The following is a 13,824-nucleotide window of genomic DNA, read 5'->3' as shown; positions in this document are numbered from 1 at the left end:
AATGCAGCGGATTTAATCGGGGTTTTATAGGGTCAATATACTTGCACTCCGTACAATGCCCATGGGACTAAAGGGAGTTCTGGTCAGATGGAGGTTTTAGTGAAAAAACCTCCGGTGTTCACTGTACAACCTGAGCCTATGTACCAGAAGAAGGTAGGGGAGACTGTAGAGATGCACTGTGAAGCGATGGGGGCGGAAGATACACAAAAACCTACTATACAGTGGCAGAGAAGAGATGGTGAGAGCGAAGACTCGTTTTAATCTCCAACATGCCTTCCACCCAGAAATTTAGCTACTTTACCTCTTGAGTGTTTTGGCATCTCTTTTATTTCATTAAAATTTTTCTGTTTTCAATAATTCTATTCAATTTTTTTTAATAATCTTCGCAAAAAAAATCATTTTTCGAGTTGAATCGTACTGAAGATATAACGTCTCAATCCAGGAACGCCTCTTCCGAAAAACCGAGCTAAAATCGTGGGAGGAAACATCACCATCGAAAGCCTTCGCAGGTCAGACTTCGGCTTCTACCAATGCGTAGCCACCAATGAAGTAGCAACCATAGTCCTGTCTACTCAATTGGTGGTGGAGGGTACCCAACCTCACGCCCCATACAATTTAACCGGATCCGCTACTGAATTTAGTGTCACTCTTAGCTGGATGCCTGGTAAAATTGCTTATGAAATTCTTGAATCTCTTTGGAAAAATGTTGCTTTTGCAGGGTACAGTGGGGGTCCGGATTATAAGCAAGAATACACTTTATGGTATCGAGAATCAGGTACTTCTGAATGGGCTACAATCCCGGTGACTCCTTCTGGAAGTACTCAAGTGACCATAAACAGACTTGCACCTGGGACCATCTACGAGTTCCAAGTGGTGGGCAAGAATGCCCTTGGTGATGGAATGATGAGCAAGATTTTCACCATTAGGACTTTAGGTGAGCTGCGTTCACTGCATTAAACTTGCGACTTTAATGACGACTTGCTTGCATAGATGTGGGAATATTAGTCACCACCACTCCTTCACCCCAAAACCCCAGCGAGAATTCGGGTAAGAGCTGCCGTAGAATGAGCATCAGGGGATGACCATTTTTGCAATTTTGCAGGTCCAAAACCTGGTGCTCCAAGAAACTTGACTGTAACTGAAGTAGATCATGGTTTTCTGATCACATGGATGTCACCTCTTGAACCGAAAGTGGACATTCATCACTATGTGATTAAGTATAGAACTGATGGGCCCTGGAAGACCCTAAACAAGGCTCAAATTAGGCCCGAAGATACTCATTATTTAGGTACTCATTTTCCCTGCAAATATGGCTGTTGTAATAATTAAATGTGGTTTATTAGTGAAAAATCTAGTTGGAGGCCGTACATATTACTTCCGCATCTTCGCCCATGGCACCCAAAGCTACGAGGGTAGCGAAGAAGTGAAATTTTCAGTGCCTGCACGTGTGAAGCACAAGGTACTTTTTGTCCTTATAATTTCTTATTACATGCCTGAAAACGTTTTCCAATTTCAGGCCATAACTGCCGGAGTAGTGGGAGGAATTCTCTTTTTTATAGTCGCCATTATTCTGTCCGTGTGCGCCGTTAAGATATGCAACAAGAGGAAGCGACGGAAACAAGAAAAAGGTAAGGCAGAGAGGTCGGCGATAAGGTGTTTTGTCATGTAATATATTACCTTTTTTAAGGGTAAAGTTCCGAAATCAATTTCAGTTAAAATCGGACACTAACTTGTGTTTTCTTCTTTCAAACCGTAAGCTCTCTCTAAAATGTATGTATTCTTTAGGTAAAGCTAAACAGTCGCTATTTATAGCTTGTTCGATTATTGTCATTTTATAGCTTTCATTTTGAAATCGGCCAGTTCATCTATCATTGCACAATACACGCGATAACATTACTTTAAGTCCACTTTTAGAGCACACAAATTGTGCAGCAACTACTCCAATTAACAAAAAAGTGAGGTAATAATAATATATGATCTAAATCTAATTTAGAAATTTTAGCAAAATATCTACATTTACCGATTTTTGGAAATAACCAATTATCCGATTTTTATTGGGCGTTGGCAACGTTGCGCTTATCATTTGTTTTTCGTGACCAACATGAAAGTTTGACAGCCATTTTATAACTTTCTGACATATGACGGCGTCTGTGTTTTCAATGATTTTGGGTATAGTCGCTGACATACATGTGTTCTTGAAAGAAAAAAAGCTATAATTAGGAAAATCCTAGTTCCTGCTGTTATGTTTTATTGATATAATTGGCAACACCACTCTTCTTTTTCGTTTTCATTAATTGACATTACCTGGTATTATCACATAAAACAACATTGTCAGATGATGTAGTAAATGTGAGGTTTCAAAACATTTTAGTTTGCAAGTTTCCGGACCGTTAGTTTTCTGGAGATTTTTGGAAATCTTCAGGAACTTTTTTTTAGAGTTCGGTAGTTTTACTTTCAATCTTAAGACGCTTGAGAAGATTTTCCAAAACTTTGCAACCTTTAGGGTCTGGACGTATCCATCCGTTTGTTGGTAAATTTTCGAACCTCAGGAATCTTAAAAATTTCTAAGAATTAGACATCTCTATTGTTGGGTTTTCCGAAGGAGTTCCAAAAAAGTTGGGAGAAATTCAAGAAATCATTTATATACATTTTTTCATATTTTCAATGATTTTACAAATTCCTTTTTTGCATAATTGAGCAAAATTAAAAATAAAATACAAGTAAAGTTTCGCATCAGCTTTTCAAAGTCGCTAGTCTTGCCTCGGGACCTTTTTGTGTTGCCCCTCATATCTTCATTGGTTAAGAACATGTTAACATTTTCTATAAATTTCAATTTAAAGAAATAAATCTTGGAGTGGTTTATGTATTTTTTTTGTCTTCAAATCCAGCTTGATACACCTCTGTTTTAAAACCAATCAAACTGCCAATTTGTATTTACATACAATAGACACACATAAGTAACATTTTCCATGGAAATTAGTGTCAGGATAGTTACACTTTTCAATAATTACCAAAAAACTAGAGTTTTTAGAATTATTTCTACTAACTATCAAAACATTTTACAAAACAGATTGATACGCTTGTGGACTTAAAAAAAATTGTTAGAAGCGGGAAATATTCTAACTAGGGTAAACCACGCATGATGCATCTCTGGCTTTAAGCCGTTCAAATTCCTAAATTTCATGAATATAATGGATACATACAAGGAACGTATTCCATTAAAGTTAGTGGCGCAGATGATCAAAAAGATTGAGAAGCCTCAACTTGCTACAGCTCTGTATTTAAGGCTATCATATTTCAAGATGTAGTAGGCATGTAGGAACGATATATTCTATTCAAATCTGTGGCGTAGCATTTTTTCAATGTAATAATAATTTTCTAAAACATCAATAAGTTTTCGAAATAATTCAAACAATTTGCAAGCCTAGCTTAATATCTCTGCCCCTGGTTTCATCTCAATTGCACAGCTGATTTTTCTGGGTATAATAGACATATAAAGGCAACATATTCCATTAAAATGGATGAGGGTCCAAATTGAAATGTCTTGTATACAGAGTGGCGATTTCTCCTCACCCAGCAGAATATAGATTTTCTCTAACATACCAAATATTGCCAATATTTTTAATATAAGATACTCAGCATCATTATGCACGCAGTGAGTCTCTATTTACACTGATTTTCTTCCTCCAACTTTGGTGGTATTTACCAAGTTGTCTTATCATGCTTTATAGGTCTTCTTGATGGTAGGTGATCTTTGTAGTGACGACAATTTCCAAATCTATTAACAAATTACGGAAAAATTTAGAGTGATTCACTAACCATGGGACAAACGCAAGTTGGAGACACTACACGTCAAATGGTGACGTTTGGAGAAAATATGCCTTACCCAAAAGATCCTGAAGATACCCGAAAGATAGTTTCGGATATATACAGGGTGTTGAAAGTTAAAATTTTAACTCATTTTTTTGCCATTGTTCTTCAAATATCTAGGTTGAAAACTTGAAAATTTGTAAAATTATGTTTTTTAGATGATGAATCAGGCACGTTTTGCAATTTCCACGTTTTTATACAGGGCGCCACTTACGATCAATTTTACAGAATTCACAGTTAATAACTTTTTACGCTGTGTGAATGAACATGAAATTTGATTTAAAATCTGAAAGAGCTTTTTTTCTATAATAGACTTATTTCTATATGTTTCACTTCGATATCTCGATCCGTTTTGGAATAAAATCTATTTAACGAACAATATGTTTAAATTCGCTGATACGAGAAATTAAAAGCGAAACAAATTAAGTGTATTTTCATTTTCAATGGTAAAACGTATCTTATTCATCACCTAAAAAACTTAAGCTTACAAATTTTCATGTGTCTACCCTAGATGTTTTCAGAATAATGGCAAAAAAATGAGTTAAAATTTTAATCTTTCAACACCCTGTACATGTCCGAAACTATCTTTCGGATATATACTTCTTTCGGGTACCTTCGGGATCTTTCGGGTAAGGTATATTTTCTCCATCATCACCGTTCGACGTGTAGTGTCTCCAGCTTTCGGTTGCCCCATTGTTAATGAATCACCCTGTATATGACCGGTATTTGAACTGTAATAGAGCTAGATAGAAAACTAATGAGTGAACAACATTAATACTCCCATTTACATGGCACTTTCTAGAGCTTCGTAGCTTATTTTTGATAAGCACTAACCTCCACCTAAAGAAGTGATTAAAACCTTAAGGGATTAATGTATTTTTTCGATTTTTTCCAGCGTACAACATGGTAGCCTGTAGAATATCCGATGCCCGTAACGGAAGCGGAGCCACCGAAAGTCAAGTGCCTTTGAAAAAGTAAGTTTCCTTTGCACGTCTTCACCTCTCATTCTAACCTGAACTAACCTAGCTGATGTTTATTCAACTGAAATCTAAAAGGATAGTGAAGTTCTGTTATGGTATTACTTAGCTTTAATCGGTGACACGCGATTTGCATTAATAGAGGCAAATTTTCCGAGCCAGTTTTTCCTTGTAGGACGGTTGAATCCGAGTCCTACCGTGATTACGAGAGCGTGTTTATAATTCCCGGGACAAGCGTTGACACGAACCGTAAGCTGCACTTTTATAGATCTCGTTCATACTTGCGATAACTTCTTTAAAAATCTATATCCAAGCTAATCCAGAGTTATCGCAATTCAACAACGAGATTTCTTAGGGATACGTAGAGTCGCCGCATATAGAGTCTTTGAGTCTTGGACAAACTAAACGAAAAGAAAATGTCCTATATCCGGTGACTTTGGTGTGCTTCATTTGTTCCTGGAATGCATAGATCAGGTCTTAGGATCTGTACTTAATGTGTTCTGTGCATTAGCTCATTACTGTCACTACTTTATCTTGTAATACGCGTTGGGTTAGCAGTCCTCAATTAACCTTTTCTCTCTTTCTGATCTCTTCAACTTTCTCCGTTTTTTGACCTAACTAAACGCGTGTTATGTTGCATCAACCGTCATCAGTTTCTGATCGGTCACGTGTGATTCTTGCCGCCCCTCGTGTGGACTTCCGCCCCCCAGGAGGAAATCAGGTGAAGGATTGCAACCCGGCCGCCACTGAGAGCACTCAACACTCAAGCACATGTATTAGCTCTATTTCTATTTGATTCTTGCACTCGTTTTTAATTGATCGATGCTACTACAGTTGCTGGCACTCGTTTCTTTATATGGTAAATTCACGTCATGTGCCCCGTAAACACTGTCCCGATTCCTTTGTTCCTCATCCCGAACTACCGAATCCGGGCCTTTAGCAGGAATTGTTATTCACTGAGTTACGCAAATTTTGTTTTTTTTACAAATTGGACTTTGAGTGGAATTTAGTAAATCGTCGCATATTTGCACATGTAAATTAGGATTTACATGCAACGATAACATACCATTCTGTGGATTAATAGAGGGAAACAGAGTATTAACGCTGTGGTTTTTAGGCGTTTTTATCTCTCCTCCAAAACAAGCTGTGCCACTAATTTTGAGATCAGAAAGAGTTCAGCGTTTCATTTTCATGCTAAAGCAGAGAAATGTCCTGAAATTACAACTACAGGGTGCAACAATGCCACAACCGAAAGCTTGAGATATTACGCCTTAAATGGTGATGACGGGAAAAAATATACCTTATCTGAAAGTTAATAGTTTCGGATATACAGGGTGTCCGTGAAATGACTGTACGATGCTTAATCAAAAATTCCTTAACCAAAAATAAGGAGTTCTAGGTAAACTTACCTACATTATCGCCAAAAAGTGAAGAAACAATACAAAATTATCAATAACACCGGAAAAACTGATTTAAAGACTGAATCGTCCTGTATACAAAATTGGTTTCAACTTGTGAACAATATTCCTGTATATGAATATATTTTTTTAATTTTTTTACTAAGAGAGAAATAATTCATAAATTCAATGCGGCAAAAAGTAGAAAAACATTTTTGTTATTGCAATTTATTCTAACAATTCTTCAGAATTTTTGTTCATAGTAGTAGTGAAAATGCCTTGCGGCGATACTTTATCTAAAGATATTAAATTAAAAATTAGAAAAATTCAATAGTGGTGAAAAGCAGGCTTCAATTGCTAAACAGTTTAAACTCAATCGATGTGTGATAAGTAAAACTATTTCATCTTTTAAATGTTATGAGACAGCGAAAAGCCCCAGGAATACAAGAAGGCCTAAAAAACAAGCCCCTCCCCTCCCCCCCGAAAACAAACTAATGAAGACTCGTTGTAGCGAACCATTTACATCCTCCACTACAGTGAAGAAAGAATTTCCAGAAATATCGCTCCGGTTCGTAGTATTCGCTATCGTTTGAGCAGTATGGGGCTTTGTGGAAGGCAAAGAGCAAAACTTCCTTTTATTTCTCCTAAAAAACCGAGCTGCCAAACTTAAATTTGCAAAAGACCATCTTGACTGGAGTATTTCTAAATAGAGGACTGTTATTCTCAGACGAAAGCAAGTTCAACTTGTTTGGATCAAATGGAGTGAAGTGGGTAAGATGGCCAAAACGGTGTAGGTTAGACCCTAAATACACATTATCAACAATAAAATACGGCGGAGGAAATGTTGTAGTTTGAGGATGTTTTTCAGGTTTTTGTGTGTGCTGTTGGCCCCTTAATTCAAATATAATGAAAGATGGATCGGTTTCAATATCTGGATATGTTGCAGAATCAAAAGTATCAAAGGAAAATATTTCTTTGCGCTGGTCATTTCAACATGATAACGACCCGAAGCATACTGCTGGGGTCGTTAAACGTTGGATTGCAGAAAACGGGATTTGTGTTTTAAAATAACCAGCGCAGAGTCCCGATTTGAACTCCATCGAGAATCTATGGAATCAGTTAGATAGACAGTTACGCTAACAACGTTCAGGAAAATTTAAAAATCAAGACGAACTGTTCTCCGTATTGAAAGAAGCCGAGGTTTCTTTAACTTCCAAATACTGATTGATTTTGATTCAATTGAAATTTTGAAGTGTCTAACCCAGATATTTTCAGAATAATAGCAAAAAAATGAATTAAAATTTTAACTTTCAACGCTTTGTATATATCCGAAACTATCATCTTTCGAACAAGGCATATTTTCTCCAATCGTCACCATTTGACGCATAGCATTTCCAGCTTTCGGTTGTCCCATTGTTAATAAATCACCCCATATATTCACAGAACCTCAGAAGCGTAGAGCAGGCCCGTATTTCACTCGCCAACACTTCGATTTTCCAGAATTTTTAGCTGTCCTTAAAGACAAACTACGCCACTGATTTCATTTGACGTTAAAACGGGAATCGTATTGTTTCTCGGTCTGAAATTGATCAATTCATTTACAACAAATTCAGTGAGATGGTGACTTCCATTTCCGAAGAAATTGAATCCTGAAAGCGTATGCAAGTGAAAAGTTAAGCTAGAAAGATCTTTCAATTTTAGAATTGTCGACTTCACTTACCAAAATATTCAGAGACGTACGGATTCGCATTTTGGGAAAAATTGAATCGTGACAAAATATGGTATCAACATATTGTTTTTCAGTATTTTAGCTGGTTCTAGAGGCAAGCCAAATCAATGGTTTTATGTGATGTTAAAGCTAAAAAAATGTTCCTTCTCCCATGAAATTGACTTCATTTAGAAAAAATCCCAGGCGTAGTGGTCCTCGTTTTACGAGGAATTAAATAATGAAACTGTGCTACGCTAATTAACGTATTTACCTTTAAAAACTTTTAGCTGCTCTTGAAAACAAACTACCGCAATAATGTTAAAGCCAGCAAAAAGCTCTTTCTCCCTTGAAATTCATCACTATAATTGAAGAAAATCCAAGATTGTAATGGCTCCCATTTTATATTGACCATTCAACATATTGACTTTCAAGATTATTTAGCCGTTTTTGAAGGCAAATTAGGCCACAGATTTTATGCGATATTAAAGCTGCAAGGAATCTGATTTTCCCTCTTATATGAGGGATTCGTTTACAAAAAATGAGGGGTACTGACCTCCAACTTGCGAGGAATAAATTCCTATAAGAGCATGCCAATCAACGCAGAGATTTCAAGGATATTGTTTACAGTTCTCAGTGCTGAACAACGCCACTGACTTTTTTAAATTAGAGCCAGAAAGAGTGGCTTTTCTCTTGAAATTCACGACTGAAAAAACTAGAGGCGTAGCGACTTCTATTTTTCGAGTAATTAGCAGTAAATCGTGACATGAAAAAGAAACAGGTCGATTTTAAAGAGTTTTTAATAGTTTTTAAAGGTATATTACAGCATTAATTTTATGTGAAATTAAGGTTAAATACACCATTATTCTCTCTTGAAATTGACCGATTTAATTAGGAAAAAATCAAAGGCGTAGTAACTCTCATTTAATTTAGAATTAATTCATGAAGCATTTTAATGCCAGAAACATTCTCTCATTTACGAGATCATTTATTAAAAAAATATTTTTTTTAGTATCATTAGAGGACCCCACTCCAGTGATTTTGTATTATATTAAAGGAAGACAGATTTTTTCTTCCTTAAAATTATCGACAGAACACCATATGCGGAGCAGCTAGGTCTTGTGATAATTTACATCAATAATACTCTGTTTCAACATAAGCACTTAATTTTAGGATTTTGTAACTGCTTTCAAAAGAAAACTATATCTCCGACTTTAAACGATTTAAGAGCGACAAGGATTCTTGCTTTTCCAGCAAAATGATAACTTCATTTACAAAAAAATACACGCCTCGGATTTTTTGAAGAATTAAAACGTTGAAAAATATTTCATTTTTAGTACAAATTTTCAGTAATTTTTTGGTACTCATAGAGACAAACTACGTCCATGACTTTATATCATATTATACAGATAGACCTCCATTTCGATTCAAATTAACGGATTTATTTACAATTTAGTATCAGACGAGTAGTGGTTGCTGTTTTATGGCCAAAATAGGTCGTGAAAAAAAATCCATTTCCAATATATGGATTTTCGAGAATTTTTAATTGATTATAGAGGTAAATAACGCGATTTTTAATTTAATACTATAGACAGAAAGACCTCATTTACTTTGAAATTCACAAATTCATTTACAAAGTGTCAGGGGCGTAGTGGTTCCTGTTTTCTGAAAAATGAAATCGTGAAAAAATATTCAATTTTCAACACGGGGATTTTTAATCATTTTTAAATGTCAAACGCCGTCTATGGTCTTAGATGATATAATAAATAGTTACCAAATAAAACTGTAGCCAAACTATTATCACAGTTTTATTTGATAATATAACCAGAAATATTCTCATTTCCCTTGAAATTGATGGCTTTATTTACAAAGAATCAGAGGCGAAGTGGCTCTCATATTATGAGATATTATATCGTGAAACGTTCGGTGAATCAACACAGCAATTGCCAAGAACTTATAAGTGCTATTGAAAAATAGAAAAAAAGGAGAGAAGGCCTTCCTCGCACTTTATTGGGAATTAAATCATACGAGTAAAAGTGTATCAACACGCATCGATTCTCACCAATTTTTAACTTGTTAGAGACTAGAAATCTAGAGCTACTGATTTTATATGATATCAGTTCAAAGTCAGAAATATCTTGTTCTTCTTGAAATTGTTTCGTTATAAAAAATCAGTGGCGTAGTGACTTCCATTTTACGAGGAATTGAGGCGTATGCTAATCAATTATGATTGATATAATGTGTCACGTAATACTAGCAACCATTAACAGTATGCCAATTGACATGTTGATTTTCCGGAATGTGTATATGTCCTTAATAAGGAGGAACTTCAAGACCAATTTTAAATCCAAAAAATCTTCTTTCCTCCTCGACATAAACGATTTTATAAAAAAAATAAAAGGAGCACTCTCCAATTTATATAACTGTCCTTAAAGACGATCTACGCCAATGATATTAAATCTAAAAAATCCTCTAGTTTTGTCTTAAAACTAACTGTTTAATATATGAAATCAGAGGCGTGGTATTCCCGCTTTTTCGGATATTTGAAACCTAATTTCTGAAGGCAACGCCAAGCATGCGGGGTTCGACGAGTCTTAAACAGCGAATATTCGGCATTCGACAAACAGTTTGACAAATAGTTCGCTAAACCCATTATTCGACACTCGTCAAACCCGCACGTTTGGCTCTACATTTAACGATATCACTAGAGTATTGTTGGCTGCCTGTTATCATAATGCTTATAAAGTTATCTGAATACGACTTTTCACAGAAGAACCAACAAAATTGGGTTCTAATTATCTAATAATTGATAAGGTAACAATTTCGGAAGCATATCCCATCCAATCCCATTAAAAAATCTCGCAGTAACTTGAGTAGATGTTTCATTTCACTTTAGACTTGAGTGTGAATCCCTTTACAAGACAAAGGAGACTGTTTTAGGAGACCACCACCCTACAACTGAGGCTGCTATAAGCTCTCAGCAGTGTTATTGCGATGTTTTTTCATACAGCTTTCCTAAGGATTTCTAATCGTACTTATACCTACCGTAGTATGTAGTACAAGCATGAGTTATAGAGAGTTTTCATGCATGAATCATTAAAAACGTAATTTGTTTGAGCTCCATTAAAATTCAAAGCCTCAAGTTTTGATTTCGTGTTACAAAACTAGTGGCTTGATGAAGGGAAAAGTTTCTAATTGGACTTCTGTGGTTTAGACTTAGAAAAGGCGGAATACCAGGTCTGAGCATCGTAGCTTTCGTCCTTAATTGGATCTGGCCTAAGGACCGGTGCAGATCGGGCAGCCTATCCAGCCTCACCTGGCACCCGGACTATCTTCAAACAGGGTCCACCTCCAAATCCTTAGGTCGGATTTCCAGAGCGGCGGACGGCAGGTTTATCCTAGTGAATCCACACGACTTGAGGCCAAGCACACCTTCAAATTCTTCCAGCAGCGATGATGGTGGTTTTCTGCCCAGCAGGAAACTGGTAAATCGTGCTTCTTGGAGGAGACCATTGGTGGGCTACCCCAGCCAGTTGAGCTTGAGAACAGACGCCTCTGGACAGTCTGCCATACCAACCGCATACTTCATCGAAAACCCCCATAGAATTCACCCAACCTTGCAATTCGTGCCCACGTTTTATACCACTCCTAAGTTCCAGAGCAGCTCCCCGACGAATTCCAGCGGACTTTTGTTGTCTCCTTGGACTCCCATGTATTTTAGTGACTTGAGTTCGGTGAGATACCCCAGTTCCGGTGAAAGATCCTACCCGACTCCTCCAGGCTTCTTGCAGCTGAGGACGATGCATGAAAGGTACTCCCAAGAGCTACCTCCTTTGAGGGCGATCCATGAGGAGCACCAAGGATTCGTGCCGGTACAACCATTGCTGGACAGTCCGAGACCCGTAGTCATACGCCCGCGTTCTAGTAGACTTTTAATGCCGAGACATGCGCGTTTGGCTCGTAGTGCTCCAGAACTGGACCATCTGGATCGGTCTCCGGAAAGCCGGTCCAGTTCTAGCGGTTTCGGGAGTAAGAACACTTCGTCCCAGCAAAACCAAAGCTCGCATAGCGGTAGCACTTTCATGGATTGGAGGTTGCCCCCTTACAGACCACCACCCCCTCCTCCATTGCTCCCACCACCTCCACCTCTAATGCGCCATTGGTTGGAGCTGGCCTCAAGCAGCCCCACAGCTTCGGATCATCTCTTTCACAAGGTTGATGTGGGGAGTGTGGACGGGCATTATGAGTTTGACCCTAGCACTCCCACCCCTACTCCATCCACTCCCACTGGGTCTAGGGATATTGACTTGGTGGACTCTATCCAGAGGAAAAGTTTCCCCATTAGAAGCCGCTACGACAACATTGACGCGCGTGTTCAAGCCATGAAAGAGGAGTTCAATGAGTTCAGAAAGAGGCAGGCGAGCAGGAGGAGGGAGCTGGAGAGTGCCTGTTGATGAAGTCGTAGATGCAATAATAATACATAGTCATATCTGAATAGGGTGCGAGTAATTATTGTTGTTGTTACAGGAGACAGTGTTTGTGCGGTAGCAAGAGACATCAATATTTTCAATTCAGTGTGATATCTAATTTACTTCGGAAACGAAAAAATGTTCTAAATATTTAACACAGAACCAAGTTGACTTTTAGGGTAAAAATTGGTATAATTAAGTCTTTGAAACACGAGAAACTTTTGTATATTAGGACGTACCTATTTATGTTGTAGCGCCATAAGGTTGAAGCTCAATTCACTCCAGACGTGAAAATTTGTCGAACTAGAAAATTCACTTATTTTCAGTCAAGAGTCGAACAATTACAACACCATACAATAGCATTGTGATCAAACAAAGAGCCAGATGGGCCCAAAATGTTGATGAATGTTCAGCCAACTCTCGAAAGGGTCTCGAGCATTTTTGGGCGGATTTTCTAGCTCGTTGGAACTAATAATCTAAACGCTTTAGGGCAGCCCGTTCACGGGTTGCGACCAACATTCACCAGAGGCTGTTGCGATATTGTAAAACTAGTTGTTTCTAGCAGATAAAAAAAATTTATATAAGGAGCGAGTTACAGGTTTTTACTTTGCAATTTTCGTTTAGTTCAATACTGTTGGATTTATGTGTCCGACTTAAAAGGGAAATATGTTAAGAGAAATATACATTTCCTTGCTTCAAAAGATATGTGAAAGTTAACGACAGCAATATCCCGTAACTTCTTAGAGAAACAGACCAATTTGGCAACATGGCGCTGCGCTTTTGTTACCAAATTCAATTCTAGCTTCAGCATTCCAAGAGTCAAATTTCACTTTTGATGTTGCCAAACTCGGTTCTTATTTTTCATCATTCTAAATTGCCAACTGTGACTATATTGAAAAGTCTGCATTTTCTTGAAAATCGCGGTCGAAATGAGAGGTGAAAAATGCTGAACATTTAATATGCAGCAGTGACAACAACGTCAAACGGACCGGGATGATCTTACAATTTTATCCTTCATTGATTTGAGGTAAATGAACGTGTGTACAGGGTGGTCCAAATTCGAGGTGTATCGTTGGAATCTCGGAAACTATAAGAGATACAAGGTGGCTGGAAAGCAAAACTGAACTGTTTAAAAGTCCAAAAACCCGAAAAATGTCCAAACACCTCCGGAGGTATCCAGAAAGAAACAAAATTTTGCTATATCATTTTTATTTTTTCCTGTCTTTATTTGAAGAGATATTTCAAAATAAATGTCACTTTATTATTACCACTTTTTCGCCCCTACAAGATGGTGTTATGAAATTTGAAATCCGACGTCTCGTCTTTGAGCCACCATCAACTTAATTTTTTTAAATACGGACCTGGATTTTTTATGTTGCTTTTTATTTTCAGAAGTATTCGGAATT

At 37.3% G+C, this 13,824-nt stretch overlaps 1 protein-coding gene across 1 annotated transcript in view; it reads left to right on the top strand.

The window, feature by feature from the left end:
* The window catches only part of tutl (turtle), a 58,895-nt gene extending 45,772 nt beyond the window's left edge, over positions 1–13,123 (top strand). The window contains exons 9-17 of the mRNA XM_066388959.1: positions 31–238; positions 443–664; positions 719–934; positions 991–1,047; positions 1,103–1,288; positions 1,344–1,459; positions 1,517–1,628; positions 4,766–4,844; positions 11,164–13,123. Of these exons, the coding sequence (XP_066245056.1) occupies positions 31–238; positions 443–664; positions 719–934; positions 991–1,047; positions 1,103–1,288; positions 1,344–1,459; positions 1,517–1,628; positions 4,766–4,844; positions 11,164–12,403 (2,436 nt within the window). The 3' untranslated portion in view covers positions 12,404–13,123. The remainder of the gene's footprint in view (positions 1–30; positions 239–442; positions 665–718; positions 935–990; positions 1,048–1,102; positions 1,289–1,343; positions 1,460–1,516; positions 1,629–4,765; positions 4,845–11,163) is intronic.
* Positions 13,124–13,824: the final 701 nt, after the last annotated feature.

Source organism: Euwallacea similis, chromosome 4 (assembly GCF_039881205.1).
Source record: "Euwallacea similis isolate ESF13 chromosome 4, ESF131.1, whole genome shotgun sequence".
NCBI classification, from domain to species: Eukaryota; Metazoa; Arthropoda; class Insecta; order Coleoptera; family Curculionidae; genus Euwallacea; species Euwallacea similis.
The sequence above is the reverse complement of the archived record's forward strand: the minus strand, read 5'-3'. Positions and strand labels throughout refer to the sequence as shown.